The sequence below is a fragment of the Aotus nancymaae genome, unplaced genomic scaffold (assembly GCF_030222135.1).
Source record: "Aotus nancymaae isolate 86718 unplaced genomic scaffold, 86718_ANA_hifiasm-v0.15.2.pri h1tg000010l, whole genome shotgun sequence".
NCBI classification, from domain to species: Eukaryota; Metazoa; Chordata; class Mammalia; order Primates; family Aotidae; genus Aotus; species Aotus nancymaae.
The window spans coordinates 61,135,229-61,157,192 of record NW_026988421.1 but is presented as its reverse complement, the minus strand read 5'-3'; the positions used below and the strand labels follow the sequence as shown (position 1 = coordinate 61,157,192).

The following is a 21,964-nucleotide window of genomic DNA, read 5'->3' as shown; positions in this document are numbered from 1 at the left end:
AACAAACAAACAAAAAACAAAAACAAACAAAAAAATCTGGCTAAAAATTGGAATCGCCCAGGGAGCTTTTACAATACTGAGGACTGGCCAGCCCAGGCCAACTGATTCACTGGTGAGAGGATGCCTGTACATCAGTATTTTTTTAAAAGTCCCCTACGTAACTCTAATGTGTACTCCGAGATGTACACATTAGATGTGTACTCCCCTAGATCCCCTAGATGTGTACTCCCCTAGTACACAGAGATGTGTCTCCCCTAGATCCTCCCTGATGATTTTTCTCCATAAATAATAAGAAATGCCTCTTTATAACAAATCGTTTATTGCCCATAAGAAGAGATTCTGGAAGCTCACTCTGAAAATCTCAAACTTTCAAACAGGGCTTTTTCAAAAATCCCCAAACCTACGCCAGACCACACCTCAACAAAGAGTCTTGGGCCACCTCTGTCCTATCCTAGGGCCTTAATTTTCCCATCAGTCAAATGTAGCAAAGACCTTTCCCTGCCACACAGAGTATACAATGGCTTTCAAGAACTAGGCATTCCATGGAAAAAAGACAGAGGGAAGATCCAAAGATTCAGATAAAAGCCAGGGGTCACAGCAAAAATGTACTCAGGCAAAAAACTCTTTAGCCTATAGCCTATTTCCAGGAATATATGATGCAACCTGAGAATTTGTCATTTCCTTGGAATTGTTCTCAATGAAACCTGACTTACAGTATGCAGTAAACTGATGATATGCTTTGGCTGTGTTTCCACCCAAATCTCATCTTGAATTCCCATGTTGTAGTGGGAAGGATCCAGTAGGAGGTAACTAAATCATGGAGGCAAGTCTTTCCCCTGCTGTTCTCGTGATAGCGAATAAGTCTCACGAGATCTGATGGTTTTATAAAGAGGAGTTCCCTTGCACAAGTTCTCTCTTTGTCTGCTGCCATCCATGTAAGACATGGCTTGCACATGTGAGGCTTCCCCAGCCACGTGGAACTGTAAGCTTATTAAACCTCTTTCTTTTGTAAATTGCCCAGTCTCAGGTATGTATTAGCAGTGTGAAAACAGACTAACACAACTGAGAAACATACTGGAGAAAAGAGACTCTGCCCCAACCTTTCACTTTCTCATCTGTACCCCCATTTAGCCACCCACTCATCTCTCTCATCAATCATCAGCCACTCATCAACGCATCCATCCATCCATCCATCCATCCATCCCAAAAATATTTATTGCAAACCAACCGTAAACACAGTTTATAGTTTAACCTTGGGATACAGTTCATCTCTTTGGAAAAATTCAGAAATACATCAAGATGGACAGCAGAGAGATACAAGTTTATACCCAAGCCATGCAGGGTTCCCAAACTAAGGCCAAAGATAAGGGCCTGGGCATTACCTGTTCAGTCATCAAGAGTGGCATGCCCCACCTGCACTGCTAAGAAAAGAGACTTCTCGTTAAGCGACTGATACTAACTACAGGTATATAACCTCTTATCTGAAACCCTTTGGGGTCACATGCACTTGGGAATGTGGAGATTTGAGAACTTTAGAGACGTGATAGGGTATACATGCCACATGTCACAGAATACCCCCAGAGGTGCCTGAGGCATCATGCCAGCAAGCACATTCAGGGCTCTTCAGTGAGATAGGCACAATAATAACTTCATGCCAGTGGGGTCAGGTCGATGGATTGGGCGGGGTAGGGGGGATGGTAAAAATACCTCTGACTGTCAGAGCTTTGGAACTGGGGCCCTTTGTCACCAAGCTGGTGCCACAGGCTCAGCCTGCAATGGAGATACTCAACTCTGGGTGTAAGAACTTGGGAATTCCCTCAGTGAGAAATCTAGTTTATTCGCTGTTGCCACCTCCAGTGGTGGGGAGCTCGCCACTGATGAAAATCCATTAATTTGGGTGGAAAGGCCAACTGTCCAGCCTGCAGTATTGAGATCTTTTGGGTGATGCATTTCAACATGGCTAGTAAACTCCTATTTCCCTCTGACATCAGGATAAGGGCTATTAGGTCTACAGAGTCAGTCAGTGAACATCTCCCAGTAGGCCGACAGCATCCAATTCCAGGATAAGGCTGCTGGGAGGCTGGGTCAATCAGACAGAGCGAGCAGCATGCCAGCATCACAGAGAAACGTGAGCAGGCACTTGAGGAAAATAAGTGGCTCAGAGAAAGCAATACGTGCTCTAGCCTGAATAATATCACGCTTACTTCTGTAGCCAGGAGCTTTCCACAGCCAAAAACAACCTGCCCGTACATCTGATGTTCTCTATCAATTCTGATGTGTCTAGTCATGCTTGACATTGAAGAAGTTTGCTCCCTAACATCTATATGACTTATAACCTTCTAGCCTGACTCCTCTGCACAACAGCTATTTGCATGTCTGGCTTCCCTCCCCATCTAGATTGTAAGTCTTGGGAGGGAAGGTGCTATTGTGGATCCTCAGAGCCTAGCACAGAGCTCAGCATATAGTAAGTGCTCAATAAATGTGTAATGAATGAGTGGACTCTCATCTCCCTTGCTCAGAAGATAGCCCACATACTATGTGGCCTCTCTTACCATGAACAGCAACACTCGTGACTACAGTATAGAGAAATTTTTTAAACCTTATATTTCCACTAATATTTCTGTGCTTTGTGGGAGAAGCATTTTTGAACCATTAATACCTACTAATTTTTGTGCAGCAGGGGATAATTTGAGGACTTTTGTTTTCAGGGGCTACTGAGCTCCTGGGCTCCCATTCACATCTTGATCTCCTTCCCTGGCCATCAATACCCACTCAACTCTAGCCCCATTCGCCATCAGATGGGTTCATTGTGAACTCCATGCCAAGCTGCATCAATGCTTCTGTGCTTTTCATTTTCAAGATGTTTTACAAGGAGACAATCATAGTATAATTAAACAAAGAGAAGAGCTATAGACTCTACAGCTGTGCATCTCACCAAACAAGGAGCAACAAATAATGCAAAATTGATAGGCTTTAGGCTGGGCATGGTGGCTTACACCTATAATGCCAGCACTTTGGGAGGCTGAGGCAGGCAGATTACTTGAGGTCAGGAGTTTGAGACCAGCCTGGCCAGTATGGTGAAACCCTGTCTCTACTGAAAATACAAAAGTTAGCTGGGCGTGGTGGTGCATGCCTGTAATCCCAGCTACTCAGAGGCTGAGGCAGGAGAACTGCTTGAACCTGGGAGGCGGAGATTACAGTGAGCCGAGATTGCACCACTGCACTCCAGCCTGGGTGATAGTGAGACTCTGTGTCAAAAAAAAAAAAAAAAAAAGTGACAGGCTTTTCTGTTTGTGATCACTTTGCTTTATGCCCCTTTCATCTGTCATCCCAAATCTTTCATTAAATGTCCCCTAAGTCGGCCAGGAGCAGTGGCTCACGCCTATAATCCCAGCACTCTGGGAGGCCAAGGTGGGCAGATCACAAAGTCAGGAGTTTGAGACCAGCCTGACCAACGTGGTGAAACTGTCTCTTAAAAAAAAAAAGAAAGAAACAGAAAATGTCCCCTAAGTCACATATACGGTTAGAAGCAAAGTCAGAGACTCACAGCTGTTTTCCAGGGTTGAGGGATCCTCGGTCTATCTCCCTGTCAAACTCTGTCCGGATGTCTTCTAAGGATCCATCATCTCCAAAGGCTCCCCATTCCGTGTTGATACACATCCTCCCCTCGTCTCCTTCTACCAGATCAATGTGCCTCAGTTCCTCCATGTAGCAAGCATTGGTGCCAGTGCCTGGGAGGGACAAGATCAGAAGCTGTGACCACACAAGGGAGAGGGTGCAGAGCCACCTGGAAAGATGGGCCAAACAAATGGATAGGCAAAGGGGAAGACATTACCGATGATCAGGCCGACTTCACAATGCTGGTCGTCATAGCCACAGGTCATCATGGTACCCACCGTGTCATTCACCACAGCTACAATGTTGGCATCATAGTCCTGGAAACAGACAGCAGGGTGTCACTGTCCACTCACACATGGGAGCAGAGATCACACACCTTAACGGCGCTTGGTAGGAGTGCTCCTGGTTTCAGAACCCCTGCTTTTGTGAGTGGTGCTGGTTTCATTACAGCTGGTACTCAAATTAACTAGATCAGAGTGCAGTGATTAAATTATGAAAACCTCACAGTTCCTTTAATTATCTGGCTTAAGAGTCTTTGGGTAGTGGATTTTACTCATGGAGCTACATTCCTCTGCAAACCTCTGCAGGAGGTCCACATGCCCACTATAAGGCGGGCTCCTCTGCTCTTGTTCTAAGCACAGCAGCCTGTATGCATGGCACCTGCTTCCTGAATGGCCCAGCACTCTTGTCAGTCCCTGCTCCAGGCCTGGGTATCTGGGCAGCACCTCCGAGAGCTAGCTTTGCACCATCCCTATCCCTCCCTACCATTCCACACTGTGGACCCTCAACTCTCCCCTGCCTGGGTGTTCAGACTTTGGCACTACTGTCCCCCCAGGAAGGGTGCTGGTCTATTTTAGAATGCAGCCCTGCTTCCCACACCCCCTCATGGCTGAGGCTAAGGGCCCAGTAGAAATTACCCCTCGCTTTTTTATGGCTTTGTTGAGCAGCTTGACCACATCTGCTCCTTCCACACCGCTCGCTTTAAATCGCTTTGTCCAGGTGATCAGGACGGCCTGCAAAGGAGAATCAAAGGAACAGGATGAGGCATGGGAGGCCTCCAGCACCCCAAGGCCCTGAGCACTGCTCCAGGACAGGGATGACGCAGAGCCCCATAGGGGCCAAGTGGCTCCTCCCAGATCATACTGGGCTGGGCAAGGGGCTCAGACTCAGTTCCATCTCCTGATCATCCACACAATGGGCTTCTCTGGGGATGAAGATAGGGCAGGGAGAAACGTGCTCACAATATCCAGCTCACTCCAGAGGAAAGCAAGTGGATGTGGGGACAGTAATGCCACATGGCTTGCCAATCTAACTGGATGCCAACTGCTCAGCCAGACCTGTTTAGAAAGGGGACAAGAGAAATTCCAGGCCCCCTTCCCCACTTCCCAACCAGACCCTGGCTTCCAAAGCCCTGGGAAAAGAATGTCAGAGCCAAACTGGAAAGAGAAACAAAATGCTAAGATAATTCTTGGCTGCTGAGCTTTTAAGAGCCAGGTCCTAGAGAGTTAGGGAATAATGTGGACTACAAATGATTTGCGCCTCTTCACTAGCTTTGGGACTTAACCTCCATTTGTAAGTGGTGACTCCCCTATTTACACAGAATGATTCCATTTTACTTTGCATATTAGCGGAGAAACATCAAGGATAGAGGCATCCAATGGTAAACATTCTATAATTTTATCTTACTCCGATAGTTTTACATATTGATTTTGCTTCATTAAAAAAAAAAAACTAGGTTGGGCTCGGTGGCTCATGCCTGTAATCCCAGCACTTTGGGAGGCTGAGGCGGATGGATCACGAGGTCAAGAGATTGAGACCATCCTGGCCAACATAGTGAAACCCTGTCTCTACTAAAATACAAAAAATTAGCTGGGCATGGTAGCACACGCCTATAGTCCCAGCTACTCAGGAGGCTGAGGCAGGAGAACTGCTTGAAGCCAGGAGGCGGAGGTTGCAGGGAGCCGAGATCACGTCACTGCATGCCATGCCAGCCTGGTGCCTGGCAAAAGAGCGAGACTCTGTCTCAAAAAAAAAAAAAAAACTAAAAAGATAGGAGAACAGAAAAATAATTGTTATGCTTGGCTGTTTTCCTCTGAATGGGGAAAGTCCCTATAAATGCAGCAGATCTGGAAGATTCGTGGTCCGGGCCCTGCAGGCCTGCAGAGGCAGCCCAGGGATGGGATTCTGTGCACATGGTCCCTGGCCATGCACATGGTCCCTGGCCCAGCTCACGGTGGAAGCCACACAGACTGGAGCATGCACCAGGGACAGCAGTCCTTGGTGAGAACTGGTGGTTCTTTGCTCAGCAGCAACTGAGCTAAGTCAGGAACTGCAAAAGCCCTGGACACTGTCTGCCTCCCCTCAACCAGCCCTCTTCCTCCTCCAAAGCCTCAGAGAACCAGGTGTTGTGGGACAAATGGTGTGGCGGGGCGGCGGGGGCTGGCAATCTGGAGACCTGGTCCTACTTCACACTTTCTGTCCATTTCCTGCCGGGCAGCTCCCTTCACTGCTCTAGGGTTCACTCTGCTCCTCTGAATCAGGGAGCTGATGTAGAAGTGAACAATCTTGAAGGTCTCAGCCAGCCCTATGCACAAGCCTCTGGACAGGAAATTGAGGGTCCGTGATCCACTGGTGCCACGGCAGGTACCTGACCCAGCCCAAGAAGCATTCTCTAGATGGGGTGAAGACTGGCAGGTGGGACACCCCCGACCTTCGGCTCCTTCTCTGTTCACAATGCCCGCACCCAGGCATGTCTGCTCCACCCTGTAGGCTCTCATGCCCATGAGGTCATTCCCTCCCAGCTCCTGCAACACTTCTGTCCCTGGAAGGCTGCACCTTCACAGGGAACAGGTCCAGTAACATTGAACCTCAGCACTGCAGGAATACAAAATAAACACATTCTGGCCATTCTCTCCCAGGGCCTAGCCCATGCCCGGCACAGGGACGGCACTCAGTTGATACTGCAGAGAGCACATGTGAACAGTGGTGACACACAGTCCACCAAAGTCTCTTCCTCCCAGGCCCACCTCTCACAGGGAACGGGGAGTGACTGTCATGTCTCAGTTCTCAAAAGCCAAGGGAGGCCAGGCACAGTGGCTCAAGCCTGTAATCCCAGCACTTCAGGAGGCCAAGGCGGGTGGATCACAAGGTCAAGAGATCGAGACCATCCTGGCCAACATGGTGAAACCCCGTCTCTACTAAAAACACAAAAAAATTAGCTGGGCGTGGTGGCACATGCCTGTGGTCCCAGCTACTCGGGAGACTGAGGCGTAAGAATCGCTTGAACACAGGAGGCGGAGGTTGCAGTGAGCCAAGATTGTGCCATTGCACTCCAGCCTGGTGACAGAGCAAGACTCCGTCTCAAAAAAAGAAAAAAAAAAAAGCCAAGGGAAACCTTTACTGACAACAGGCCTTGCAAAAGGGTTTGGGAAGGACATACTGGAGGCCGAACTGATCTGAACACCTTGGAGGGGTGTTCTCAGATACTAGAACCAGAGCAAGAGTCCACATATGGCCACAGCTTCCTGAAAGCATAACAGATCAGACAGAACATCTCCGATCATTTAGACATGTTGGAGGTGGGTGGAGCAGTGGAAGGGAGGTGGAGCCTGGGAACTGGTCCAAGACCTGCCATTAATAAGCCCTGTGATGCTGGGAAGACCTCTGCGCTCATCTTAGCCTGCTGGGTTCTCAAGCCCCTTCTTGCTGATTCCACAAATTATATAGATGTAAGGGTTCTAGCCACAGGAAGCAGTGCCCAAGAAAGGGTGCTTACCATAAAGGCATAAAGGGACCCAGGGGTGCTGCCTGCAAGTGTAGAAGGTGCCCTGAGCCCAAATGCTATTATCTTGTAGCAAAGTAGACCAGTTAGAAGCACGGGATCTGCCGCTTCCTGGCTAAGTGACCTTGGACAGGTTCTTAACCCCTCCGAGACTCAGTTTCCTCATCTGTAAAGTAGGAATCATAAGCACTTAACTCATAGAGATGCTTGAAGATTACGTGCACTACCTGTGAAGTATGTATTAGAACAGAGCCTGGCTGGGTGCGGTGGCTCGCACCTGTAATCCCAGCATTTTGAGAGGCCAAGATGGGCGGATCATCTGAGGTCAGGAGTTCAAGACTAGCCTGATCAACATGGTGAAACCCCATATCTACCAAAAATACAAAAATTAGCCGGACATGGTGGCAGGTGCCTATAATCCCAGCTACTAGGGAAGCTGAGGCAGGAGAATTGCTTAAACCCAGGAGACAGAGGTTGCAGTGAGCCAAGATTGCGGCATTGCACTCTAGCCTGGGCCACAAGATGGGCCCTCAATAGTTAAATATCAGAATCCTTTTTTTTTCTTGTTTTTGAGACAGGGTCTCATTCTGTCCCCCAGGCTGGAGTACAGTGGCACAATCATGGCTCACAGCTGCCTCAATCTCCCAAGCTTCTCCTACCTTAGCCTCCCACATCACTGGGACTACAGGCACATGCCACCCCACACAGCTAATTTTTTGTATAGATTGCTCAGGCTGGTCTTGAACTCCTGGGCTCAAGTGATCCTTCTGTTTCAGCCTCCCCAAGTGCTGGGATTACCACGGCACCCAATCCCAGAATTCATACTATTAGAAGTTTATTCATGGGTGGTTTGGGTGTGGGGTGTATATGTGTTTCTATCTCTCCATGTAAAAAAAGAAGGCGGCTGCTTGTATTCATTTTGTATTTCTGCAGTGCTAAGGTTCAGTGTTATCATACAGAAGGTCTGAGTCCATCCTTGCTGAATGAATGAATGAATAAATAAATAGATGACCAACAGGAAGCTGGGTACAACAAGTCACCTCGGAGGTCACCAAGGGCATCTCTGGGGCTGGAGCCACTGACCAGCTCCACCGAAGAGAGGCAGCCCTGGCACCTGAGGGACAGGGCCCGGAGCATATTCGCAGTAAGCAGGGCAGCTTCCAGGCAAACATCACACACCATGCAATTCTGGCAAAGAACTTTCCCACCTCTCTCCATCATCTTTAAACCTACTTTATTTTCCTTTGCTTGCTTAAGATTAATAAATGGTTCTGTCCACCTGGTAGCCAAAAATACCATGATTTGTCTCCAAAAATACATAAATAACTAAAGTAATTGAAAAAGTAAACATTATCTCAAGGTACCAAACTAACTTCTGCAAACGTTTCTTTAAAAATAGCAGACATGCGGCTGGGCGCGGTGGCTCAAGCCTGTAATCCCAGCACTTTGGGAGGCCAAGGCAGGTGGATCACGAGGTCAAGAGATCGAGACCATCCTGGTCAACATGGTGAAACCCCATCTCTACTAATTCAAAAAATTAGCTGGGCATGGTGGCGCGTGCCTGTAATCCCAACTACTCAGGAGGCTGAGGCAGGAGAATTGCCTGAACCCAGGAGGCGGAGGTTGCGGTGAGCCGCGATCGCGCCTTTGCACTCCAGCCTGGACAACAAGAGCGAAACTCCGTCTCAAAAAAAAAAAAAAAAAAATAGCAGACATGCAAGCCATTCTGCAAGCAAAAGGGAAAAGTTGTGGAGAAAAGGGTTTGTTAGTTTTTCCAACCTGGGGCATCTGCAGAGCTAAATAATCCCAGAGCATCCTTACCTCATCTATTTTGGATTGTTGGCAAGGAAAAGAAAATGTGAATCCGACAGGTAACTTCTTGTCCTTGATCTTCTTTTTCTCCATGAAATCTCCCAGGCACTCAGCGACATGATCAAAAAGCTAGAAGAAACATGAGAGAGCAGTCAGGGAGGGCCAAAGCAGGCTTAGCGTTTCACGGGAAAATATAAACGATTCCCTCCCACACATACGGAAAGGTGTTTGTACTCATGGAACCTGGTGGCCCTGTCTGACAAGCCATGTTGTATGTGAATGCAGAGAGGAGTCACTTTTCAAAAGCTTCCCTGTGGGCAAGTACAGCTCTTAGGAAGCAATTCAAAGCCTTCAAACAGAACTGGCCTCTCAGTGGTCACTAATATGCAACATCTGGGTACTGAGAAAAATGGGCAAATAACAGAAAATCAGCTATGTCTTCATAACACACAGGTCACGGGTCTCCACCAGCCACTCAGGTGCAGTGGCCTTCCCGCCCCTCCTGATGCCACGCTCTCTGAAAATTTCAGAAATTCTGAGGGCAATTCCACAGCCTCTAGGCTACTGGAGTGACTTAACAATTCAGACTACCTTAATTTTATCTTTTATAGAAGTATCTTATGCATACCCCAAAAAGTACACATATCCTAAGTGTAGAGTTCACTGGGTTCTCACAAGCTGCAGCTATCTGTGTAGCCAGCACCAGATGGAGAAACACCTGTAAGATGCCCCCTTCTGCCCCTGCAGTCCTTACCACTACCACCCAGCCCAAGGGCAATTGCCAGCCATTCTGACATCTGTCACCCTCAATTACATCTGCCTGTTTGTCTAGTGTGTCTAAAGGGAAACGAGACCATGTGTGCTCTTTGGCATCTGTGTTCTTTCACTCGGTATTACGTGGATGACAGTCGTCCACAGAGTTGAGAGTCTTTGCCAACTGTTCGTTCTCATTGCTGCAGTCTTCCTTGGTATGAACATACCACAATTTATCTACTGCATTGTAACTTAAGCTTGCCTGTCCTATAACACATTATCTATGACTTATTAGGTGCACACATACCTTAGGAATCTGCTAGAAAGAGCCAGGAACACTGGTTCCCTAGCTTCTACATGAATACTGCCCATGATGAGAGGCTCACCACCTCTAAGGAAATCTTTTTGGATCTCTCTAATAATTCCCTTCATCTCTAAAATATAACCAGGGCCAGGCATGATGACTCACATCTGTAATCCCAACACTTTGGGAAGCCAAGACAGGAGGATCACTTGAGCCTAGAAGTTTGACACTAGCCTGGGCAACATAGTGAGACCTCATCTGTACAAAAAGCTTAAAAATTAGACAGGCATGGTGGCACATGCCTGTAGTCCTAGCTACTTGGGAGGCTGAGGTGGGAGAATCCCCTGAGCCCAGGAGGTCAAGGCTGCAGTGAGCCATGATCACATCACTGCAATCCAGCCTGGGCAGTAGAGTGAGACCCTGTCTCAAAATATAACCAGAACAGAAGATAATATTCTATGTGCATTCTAACCAGAGGAGTGGTTAGCAGAACTAAAAACCTCCCTTCTTTATCTCTCTGCCTCTAGCAATCCAACCTGAGCATATATATACACATTTAGCAGCCATGACACAGTCTAGCTAACCCCTTGTCTCTTTCTCATGACTCTCATGACACTAGACCTCCCTTGTACATGGGAGTGACACAGCCATGGAGCTTTTTGGAACCCAGAAGAAGGCTGTCTTGGAAGAGCCAAACTATAGTCACATGAAGTGGCCCTAGCCTGAACTCCCAGACAAGGCCATCTGCCTAAAGCTTTACTTCCAGGGCCTCATGAGGGGGCCAGAAGTCATTACTGCTGTTCCCATCTTTCCCCAGATCCCCCCAAAGCCAGCTCTAAGGGTAGACTTTGTTGCTAGAGTAAAAGAAAACTTGGTCAATTTCAATGTAGGATTCTTCTAGCTGAGTCACTATTACTCAGGCCACAGAGCAGCTGGCATCTTAGGCTAAGTTGACACATGACCCTCCCTGGTGAAGCCGGCTAAGCTTCCTGCGACCTACATTGCAGACTGATGTAAACTCATTACTAAGTTGGTCCTCGCGCCCCATGCCATCTGTACTCAGAGGCTCCAGACTCTCCTGCAGGCTCAGGAAAGAAGGCCGGGTGGAGGGAAGGCTACCTCGGGAAGGGGCAGGGAGGCGCCTGGGAGAACTCAGCCTGCAGAAATGGATTTTCTTGAATGGGGCCTGTCACCAGCTCCCGGATCCAAGCCAAACACAACTCCCCAGAGTGCTCCATTGAGAAGGAAAGCCCGTTTCCATGGAGTGCTGGTGATCCAGGGTGACAAGCCTGCCCAAAGAAGCAGGAAGCTACCCCCTACAGCTAAGCTATTTCTGCAATCAACTAGGAAGAAAAGTTACCTAACTGCTCTGAACTCAAAGCTTCAGTGTCTTAAAAAACATTATTTTCTCTTCTTTCCTGACAAGATACTCTTTATTTGAAAAATACACAGACTATGGCCAGGTGCAATGGCTCACATCTAGAATCCAGCACTTTGGGAGGCTGAAGTGGGAGGACTGCTTCAGTCCAGGAGTTTGAGATCTGCCTGGGCAACCTGGCAAGACCACATCTTTAAAAAAAAAAATTTTTTTTAATAATTTAAAATAAAAATAAAGACTCAGTCACTCTGATTAAAGATGGCAAGCAATGGCCAATACAAAAACTTAAACATTTATTATCCAAAATTCCCAAAACTAAATAAGTAATATTTTAAGAATGTTGCATTTGTGCTTCTGAATTTATTAAAGCTTAAAAGTACTCTGGGACAGGCGAGGTGGCTCACACCTCTAATCTCAGCACTTTGGGAGGCCGAGGCAGACAGATCACCTGAGGTCAGGAGTTCGAAAGCAGCCTGGCCAACATGGTAAAATCCCATCTCTACTAAAAATACAAAAATCAGCTGGGTATGGTGTCATGTGCCTGTAATCCCAGCTACTCGGGAGGCTGAGACAGGAGAATCACTTGAACCCAGAAGGTAGAGGTTGTAGTGGGCAGAGGTTGTAGTGAGCCGAGATCATGCTACTGCACTCCAGGCTGGGCAACAGAGCAAGACTCTGTCTCAAAAAAAAAAAAAGTGCTCTGAGACTTTTGAGATTGTGTGTGTGTATCTCTGTGTGTGTGTGTGTGTGTGTCTGAGTGTGTGTAGAGAGAGGAAGAGAGACAGTAACAAAGGAAATAGTAGTTAACTGGAGAATCTAGATGATAATACACAGCAGCCCTTTGTGCTTACCTTAAAAATTTCCTGTAAGTTTAATATTATTTCAAATAAAAAGTTTAAAAATCTTGTATGCCTATAATCCTAGCTACTTGGGAGGCTGAGGTGGGAGGCTCACTTGAGCCCAGGAGTTCAAGGCCACCCTGGGCAAAATAGTAAGATGACATTTCTTTTAAAAAAAAGTTCAAAAGCACTTGTAAATCTATTTTTAAATTCCCACATGTTGCAAAAGATAAGAATCTGCTATGATCACAACCCCAAGAATTTATTACTGCTCATAATCTGTGAGTCTAAGTTGCTTCATAGACAAAATGAGGACCCAGTTTTACCAGAATATTCTATAGGTCAATAAGAGATCTCCAAAAAGTATTGGACCACTCAGCTAGGCACTGTGGCTCATGTCTGTAATCCCAGCACTTTGGGAGGCCAAAGCAGGAGGATCACATGAGCCCAGGATTTCAAGACTAGTCTGGGCAGCATAATGTGACCTCATCTCTATTAAAAATACAAAAAAATTAGCTAGGCACAGTTGTGCGTGCCTGTAGTTCCAGCTACATGGGAGGCTGAGATGCAAGAAAATCCCTCGAGTCCAAGAGTTTCGGGCTACAGTGAGCCGTGATTGTACCACTGCACTCCAGCCTGGGCAACAGAAAAAGGCCCTATGTCAAAGAAAAAGAAGATATTGGACCACCCAATACTTATTTCTAACCTAACACCAGACTTCTGTAGGAGGTTCCCATTTCATCCATTTTTCATTTTCCAACCCTCTCCCCTCATTCTTGAAACTGTTCTCCTTGCCTACTGCCCTCCTGTTCTCTCACCAATCATAAAATTAAAATAACCAAATAAAGACAAAGACACAACCCAGCCTAGGAACTCGAAGTTGCTGAAACTGTTTATCATCTGGAGCCATACTGCCTAGGTTCAAATCCCAGTTCCATCACTTATGAGCTGTGTAACCCAAGGGGCTAGTTAATAAACAGCTGAGCCTCAATTCTCCTAACGTGAAATGGCAAAAATAATATCTACCTCCTAGGGTTGCTGTGATGATTGAGTTAATACATAAAGTGCTCGTATCTGTGACTTGTGCATAACAAGTACCAGGTAAGAATTTGCTATAATGATACTACATTATCATCATTATTGCCATCATCCTCTTTTCAGACTGCTTAAAAGGAACAGAAGGGCTGGGTGCCACAGCTCACACCTATAATCCCAGCACTTTGGGAGGCCGAGGTGGGCAGATCATCTGAGGTCAGGAGTTAGAGACCAGCCTGGTCAACATGGTAAAACTCCGTCTCTACTCTCTACTAAAAGTACAAAAATTAGCAAGGCATGGTGGTGGGCGCCTGTAACCCCAGCTACCTGGGAGGCTAAGGTAGAAGGAGACTTGCTTGAACCCAGGAGCTGGAGGTTGCAGTGAGCCGACATCCCATTACTGCACTCCAACCTGGGTGACAGAGTGAGACCCTGTCTCCCAAAAAAAAAAAAAAAAAGCAGCAGAGGAAGAAACAGAGACAGCAGGAAATAAAGTGATCCTAGGACTGAGGAGAGGGGAAGATGAGGACAGAGGCTGGGAGAGACAAAGGGGGCAGTGGTAAGAAGGTGAGGGCACTCCCTTAATTAACAAACCTTGCTCCTAAAAAGTCAAGCCAAAACACACAGGGAATGTTTGCAGCACAGGGTGAGTTTCAGCAGTGAATGTGCCAGGCTTAGGTAGCTCAACCTAAGGACCATGGGAAACAGAGTGATAGGCCAGTGTGTGTTCCAAACAGAAAATGCAGGATGCCAAACCCTGGGCTGCCATCCATCTGTGAAGAGGAGCAACGCAGCAGCCAACTGGGCATGGTCAAGGGACCTACCAGCTGGCAGCCTTTGTGCAGGCACCAGATGGATGGGCCGGTCTCTGCAGCCCAGTGATGGAGGGGTAGCAGGGGAGCCTTTGGGCAGGGCCATCCAGTAGAGATGCACCCAGCTTTGGTGGCCTACCATATATGAACTGGTTCACCTGCTCTAGTGACAGTGTCACCTGTGACACTCACTGTGGCATAATCTGAAGGGCTCTGAACCCACACCCCAAGGGAGCAGGTTAGCCAGGATTAGCCCTTGTCTCTTGAACAAAGAAAAGGCTAGGTAGCTTGCTCCAGGTCCTACCCACAGGAACTTAAGAACAAAGTAGAGTCAAGAGGAGAAGGCTCCTGGGTCTCATCTCAAAGTCCACCCCAGAACAAACGAGTTCCCTGGAGATCTTAGTCATGAACCTTGCGGTCAGCACACCCTCCTTAAAGCAAACATTTGGCCAGCTCTGAGAACATATGCTGGACAGCAGCCATGACTCAGGAGGCGAGCCAGACTAAAGGAGCCAGAACGTCTACAGGAGAGAGGAGATGTACACCCCTGCCCCACAAGGGGCTTAGGGACCCAGAAATGATTGAAAGCCTGCAGTAGAGGCTACCTGAGCCCTGATCACAGGGTCCTCAGTGAGCTACAGACCCACCACTCACCTCACCCAGACAGGAGCGGGCAGGTGGATAGGCCCTTCCTAGGCATGCCCACAGCCCTTTGGGCAAGGAGGAAGGGCAGCCGTTCCTGGGATGCAGTGTGGGGAGCCCCACTGGGAGAGTGAAAGGAAGGGACGGTGATGTCCCTGCTTCCTCTGCTTTCTGTGCCAAGGGCTTGAACAATGCTGTTCTAAATCAGGTAACAAGAAGCCACCAAATAGCCCATAGCTGTGAGCCCTCATTCCTGCCCAACAAGGCCACAGCCATACCCTACAAGGCCGGGGCCTCTGGTAAGTGGGTGAGGCCAATGACCAAAAGAAAGGGGCATTTTCGGCTGGGTATGGTAGCTCACGCCTGTAATCCCAGCACTTTGGGAGACCGAGGTGGGTGGATCATGAGGTCAGGAGTTTGAGACCAGTCTGGCCAACATAGTAAAACCCCATCTTTACTAAAAATACAAAAAAATTAGCCAAGTGTGGTGGTGTGTGCCTGTAATCCCAGCTACTCCAGAGGCTGAGGCAGAAGAATCACAAGAACCCAGGAGGCAGAGGTTGCAGTGAGCCGAGATTATGCCATTGCACTCCAGCCTGGGTGACGGTGCGAGCCTCCGTCTCCAAAAAAAAAAGGGAGGGGCATTTTCACCTAGGGCTCTGCTAAACCTGCACCGGGGAACTGACCCCAGGATCCACAGGGAATGAGTACATTTACCCAACAGAGCTGCAGGGTCTCCCTCCTCAAACCCAGACTCTGCAAGTCCAAGCAGCCCACTCCCACTGCACGAGTTTACCCAGACGGAGGGCCTCTGTTTAAGCACAGCCCCCACACAGGCTGCCACATCCTCTGCCCAGGAGTCCTTTTACATATGCACTTATGAGGGACTCTTTCCAGCAACCCTCTTCCAGGGGCTTGGAATGCCAGTGCTTTGAGGCCTGGTTCCTGGAGGTATCCTAGGGTATGCTGGCCCAGTGGCGTGACCCAGAGGGAGCAAGGACCCACCTGGCTTCCACTGCCGTGCACGATGTTCTCTGGGATGTCATAAACCTCAGACTCCATGCGAACATTCTGGTTTTTCTCATGATTCACTTGCACCCGCAGAATTCGAAAGGAAGACCCACCAAGATCCAGGGCAATGAAATCTCCCTTTTCTGTTTAGGGAGACAACAGGTATCACATCAGATTCAGATGTTAAGAGGAAGCCACATACCAAGCCCGCCTTCCTGGCAGGGCCTAGGCCCTGTCTGCCTCCCCCTGTCACATGCTGTTAGCAGCCAGAAAGCAGCAACCATGCAAACTTCATTCAACCACTGCCATATACACAGAGTAGGCAAGAGAAACCCTATCCTAACCCGGAGTCCTTAGACAGAAATGGCTTCAAGCAATCCCAGTCTCTTACTTCTGACTATAGGGGAATGGAAGTACTGAATTAAGTATAAATTCCCACCCCATGTTTCTCATTTCTTAACCTATTTCAAAAACAGCACTGATATGCCAAAATAAAAAAATTCCACAGCATTTCAACTCAAAGCCCAACATCTGAGGTCCACCCAGTGCCCTCCATGTCAGCTCCAACACAGATTACTCCAGGGCTCCACTTACTCCACAGGGTTATATTTTATTATTGTGGTAAAATATGCATAGCATAAAATTCACGACTGCAACTATTTTTAGGTGTACTATTTAGTAGCATTAAGTACACTCACGATGTTCTGCAACCATCACCACTATTTTCAAAATGTTTTCACCACCCCAACACAAACTCTATAACTATTAAGCAATAACTCCCATTTTCCCTCACCTTCAGTCCCCAGTAACCACGATTCTACTCTCTGTCTCTATGAACTTGTCTATTCTGGATAATTCATATAAGAATCACACAGTATTTGTCCTTCTGTGACCGGCTTATTCCTCTTAGCATAATGTTTTCAAGGTTCATCCATATTTTAAGAACTCTACTTTTTTTTTTTTTAATTGATAGAGAAAGAGTCTTGCTCTGTCACCTGGGCTACAGTACAGTGGTGTGATCAAAGCTCAAGCTCCTGGGCCCCAAAGATCCTCCCACTTTAGCCTCTCGATTAGCTCAGACTACAGGCAGGTATGAGCCACCCTGTCCCCAACAGAATTTCATCCTTTTTTTTTTTTTGAGCAAGAGATTCGCTCTTGTTGCCCAGGCTGGAGTGCAGTGGCATGATCTCAGCTCGCTGTAACCTCTGCCTCCTGGGTTCAAGTGATTCTTCTGCCTCAGTCTCCTGAGTAGCTGGGATTACAGGTGACACAAGCCACAACCAAACATTCTCTACCCTTCATCTTATTAGTTACCCTCACAATGCTCCCAGAAAAATCAGTTAAGATCTGTTTCACCTGTGATGCTACAGTGACATCCCCACTGTCCTAGTATGTATCACAGCAGGGGTGACAGCCACCTCTGCCTTCCAGAGCACATGATCCACCAAGCCCTCAATCCTATGGCAGTAGGGTATCTCCTTTTCCTAGGTAAGGAAAGATCTTTATTATATCTTACATAACGGCATTATTGAAACTTAATTCACATACCATATAATTAACCCATTTAAAGTATACAATTCAACTGTTTTTAGTGTATTCTGAGTTATGCAACCATTACCACAGCCAATTTTAGAACATGTTCATTATTTCAAAAAGAAATCCTGTACCCTTTAACTATCACCTCCCAAGCCCCTCATCCTCCTCCAGCCCCAGGCAACCACTAATCTATTTTCTGTTGCTATAGATTTACCTATTCTGGACATTTCACATCAATGAAATCATACAGTGTCTGGGCGAGGTGGCTCACACCTGTAATCCCAGCACTTTGGGAGGCTGAGGCAGGTGGATCACTTGAGCTCAGGAGTTTGAGACCAACCTGGGCAACATGGCAAAGCCCTGTCTCTACCAAAAATACAAAAAAAGATTAGACGGGCATGGTGGTGTGCGCCTGTAATCCCAGCTACTCAGAGACTGAGGCAGGAGAATCACTTGAGCCCTGGGGGCGCTGAGGATGCAGTGAGCTGAAATCACACCACTGTACTCCAGCCTGGGCGACAGAGTGAGATCCTGTCTCAAAAAACAAAAGAAGAAAAGAAATCATACAGTATATGACCTTGTATGACTGGCTCATTTCAGTCAAATGTTCAGCAAAATGTTTTTAAGGTTCATCATGTTATAGTGCATATCAGACTTTATCCCTTTTAATGGCTGACTGTTACACTCTATGGATATAACACATTTATTCATTTGTCTATTGATAGACATTTGTTTGTTTCCACCTTTTGGCTATTATGAATAACACTACTATGAATATTTGTGCCCAAGTTTTTGTGAGGACATGTTTCCATTTCTCTTGAGTATATACCTAGGACAAAAATCACCATCAAATGGTTACCCATGTTGAACGTTTCAAAGAATTACCACCCTTCTTCAAAGCAGCTGCACCATTTTACATTCCTACCAGTAACGTATGAAGTTTCCAATTCTCCGTGTCTTCAACACTTATTACAGTCTGACTTTTTATCAATTTGCATTTCTCTGATGACTAATGATGTTGAGTACATTTCTGTGTGCTTATTGGACATTTGGAGAAATGTCTATTCAGATCCTTTGTCCATTTAAAACACTTGGCTTATTTGTCTTTTTTTTTTTTTTTGAGATGGAGTCTTGCTCTGTAGCCCAGGCTGGAGTTCAGTGGTGAGATCTCAGCTCACTGCAACCTTGGCCTCCCAGGTTCAAGTGATTCTCCTGACTCAGCCTCTTGAGTAGCCAGGATTACAGGTATGCACTACCACGCCTGGTTAATGTTTGTATTTTTAGTAGAAATGGGTTATTACCATGTTGGTCAGGCTGGTCGCGAACTCCTGACCTCATGATCCACCCACCTTGGCTCCCAAAATGTTGGGAATTACAAGTGTAAGCCACCACTCCGGGCCTTGTCTTTTATGCGTTGAGTTGTAAAAGTTCTTTTTATGGGCCAGGCACGGTGGCTCACGCCTATAATCCCAACACTTTGGGAGGCCAAGGCAGGCAGATCACAACGTCAGGAGATCAAGACCATCTGGGCAAACATGGTGAAACCCTGTCTCTACTAAAAATACAAAAAAAAAAAAAAATTAGCTGAGCATGGTGGCACAAGCCTGTAGTCCCAGCTACTCGGGAGGCTGAGGCAGGAGAATTGCTTGAACCCAGGAGGCGGAGGTTGCAGTGAGCCGAGATCACACCACTGCACTACAACCTGGGCAACAGTGCATGACTCCGTCGCAAAAAAAAAAAAAAAAAATTCTTTTTATGTTCTAGATATAAATCATTTATCAGACATATGACTGGCAAATATTTTCTCCCATTCTGTGGATTGTCTTTCCTTTTTTTTATGGTATCCTTTGAAGCACAAATGTTTTTATTTTTGTTGCTGTTGTTGTTGTTGTGTTTGAGCCAGGGCCTCGCTCTGTTGCCGAGGCTGGAGTATAATGGTGCAATCACGGCTCATTGCACCCTTGACCTCCTAGACTCAAGCAGTCCTCCATGCTCAGCTCCTCAGTAGCTGGCACTACAGGCATACAACCACACTTGGCTAATTTTTTATTTTTTTGTAGAGACAAGATCTCACTATTTTGCCCAAGCTGGTCTCAAACACCTTGGTTCAAGTGATCCTCTTGCTTGGCCTCCCAAACTGCTGGGATTACAGGCATGAGTCACCATGCCTGGCCAAGTTTTAAATTTTGATGAAGTCCAATTTTATCTTTTTTTTTTTTTTAATTGTTTGTGCTTTTGAAGTTGTAGCTAAGACTCTATTGCCAAATCCAAGGTCACAAAGATTCATACCTATATTTCGTTCTAAGAATTTTATTAGTTTTAGCTCCTACCTTTAGGTATTTGATCCATTTCAAGTTAATTTTGTACATGGCATAAGGTGTAAGACCAACTTCATTATTTTGCATGTGGATATCCAGTGTCCCAGCACCATTTCCTGAAAAAACTATTCTTTCCCTGACTGAATAGTCCTAGCATTCTTGTCAAAAATCACAAGTGATCCTCATGCCTCAGCCTCCCAAGTAGCTAGGATTACAGGCATATGCTACTACATCCAGCTAATTTTTTGTATTTTTAGTAGAGACAGGGTTTTACCATGTTGGCCAGGCTGTTCTCGAATTCCTGACCTCAGGTGATCCACCCACCTTGGCCTCCCAAAATGCTGGGATCACAGACGTGAGCCACCACGCTCAGCCTGTGTGCATTTAGTTCTGAACTCTCCATTCTGTTCCATTAGTTTACATGTCTACCTTCGTGCCAGTACCACCATGTCTTGATTACTGTAGCTTTGCTGTAAATTTTGAAATTGGCAGTGAAATCCCTTCAAGTTTATTCTCCTTTATCATGATTGCTTTGGCTATTCTGGGTCCCTTGAACTTTTTATTTTAACACAAAATAAGGTTTCCTTTTTGTTTTTAACAAAAAGAGTTCTCTTTTATAAAGCTGACTTATCTGTGTATTTGATTCTACCAAGCTATAAGCTCTGACACACTGCTATATTTCTGGAACTTACAATGGTGTTTGGAATATAGGTAAAAACTGAACACACATTTGTGGAATTAATGAAGGTATAAAGGAATAAATAAAGAAACCAAGGAATTTTCACATTGAATGTCACTGTTCCCGTTCTCTTTCTCAAGTTCCTTGAGGGAAAGGTCACAACTTGGGATTCTCCGTCCTTGGCACCCAGGACAGCTCAGCAAATGCTTGGTAGCTGCCTGGTCGCAAGGACTGCTGGTCCATTCATTCATTCAAGGCACCTGATATGGTCAGGCTTTGTGTCCCCACCCAAATCTCATCTTGAGTTGTAACCCCCATAATCCCCACGTATCAAGAAAGAGACCAGGTGGAGGTAATTTAATCATGGAGGTGGTTTCCCCCATGCTGGACTGGTGATAGTGAGTGGGTTTTATAAAAAGCTCTTCCCTCCTCGCTCAGCACTTCTCCTCCCTGCCACCTTGTGAAGAAGGTGCCTTGCTTCTCCTTCCACCATGACTGTAAGTTTCCTGAGGCCTCCTCAGACATGCTGAACTGTGTGTGAGTCAACTAAACTTCTTTCCTTTATAAATTACCCAGTCTTGGGCAGTTCTTTATGGCAGTATGAAAATGGACTAATACAGCACCCCTGCTTGCCATTAATTAAGCACAAAGCAGTTATGCCATCATGTGAGATACACATAGAGGAAAAACCAGAGTGTGTTTTTCCTTTACTTACCACAACATGGAACACACCTACGACCCTGGATGCATGTGGGTTTTTCCCCACACACCAAGCAAGCAATTCTGCAGTGAATTCTCCAGTGAACACCAGCTCCATGTTCTCTAATTCAATTCAATTCTTTCATTAGCTACCTGAAAATAGCATCAGATCCCACAGGTTGAGGGCTTGGTCACAAGAGCTGTCCTCCCCCAACTTCAGACACCAGTCACAAGCACAGGTTGTGGCCTGTGCTTCTAGCTGACTACTATAAATCAGGGTTCCTACAACACCCTCCTTGGGTTCCATTAGTTTGCTAAAGCAGCTCACAGAACTTTTTAACACTTCACTTATATTTACATATTTACTATAAAGGATATTACAATAAATACAGATACAGGAGAAAGGGCAGGAGCTTCCATGCCCTCTCCAGATGTGCCACCTAGGAACCTCCATGTGTTCAGCTAGCAAGAAGCTGCCAGAACTCAGTCATTTTAGCTTTTTTTCTTTATGCTTATTTTTGGTTTTGTTTGTTTGTTCTTTGAGACAGGGTCTCACTCTGTCACCCAGGCTGAAGTGCAGTGGCATGATCACGGCTTACTGCAGCCTCAGCATCCAAAGCCCAAGGGATCTTCCACCTAAGCCTCCCTAGTAGCTGGAACTACAGGCATGTGCCACCACCTCCAGCCAAATTTTTTTGTATTTTGTGTAGTGACAGAGTTTCACCATGTTGCCCAGGTTAGTCTTAA

The 21,964-nt window shown here is 46.5% G+C and overlaps 1 protein-coding gene across 4 annotated transcripts in view; it reads right to left on the bottom strand.

The window, feature by feature from the left end:
- The window catches only part of HK1 (hexokinase 1), a 117,410-nt gene that overhangs the window by 29,759 nt on the left and 65,687 nt on the right, over positions 1-21,964 (bottom strand). For all 4 annotated transcript variants that reach the window (XM_064374220.1, XM_064374221.1, XM_012451435.2 and 1 more), the window contains 5 exons: positions 15,980-16,128; positions 9,221-9,340; positions 4,536-4,631; positions 3,836-3,935; positions 3,548-3,731 (listed from right to left, as the gene is read on the bottom strand). In XM_064374220.1, coding sequence (XP_064230290.1) covers positions 3,548-3,731; positions 3,836-3,935; positions 4,536-4,631; positions 9,221-9,340; positions 15,980-16,128 — 649 coding nt within the window. The remainder of the gene's footprint in view (positions 1-3,547; positions 3,732-3,835; positions 3,936-4,535; positions 4,632-9,220; positions 9,341-15,979; positions 16,129-21,964) is intronic.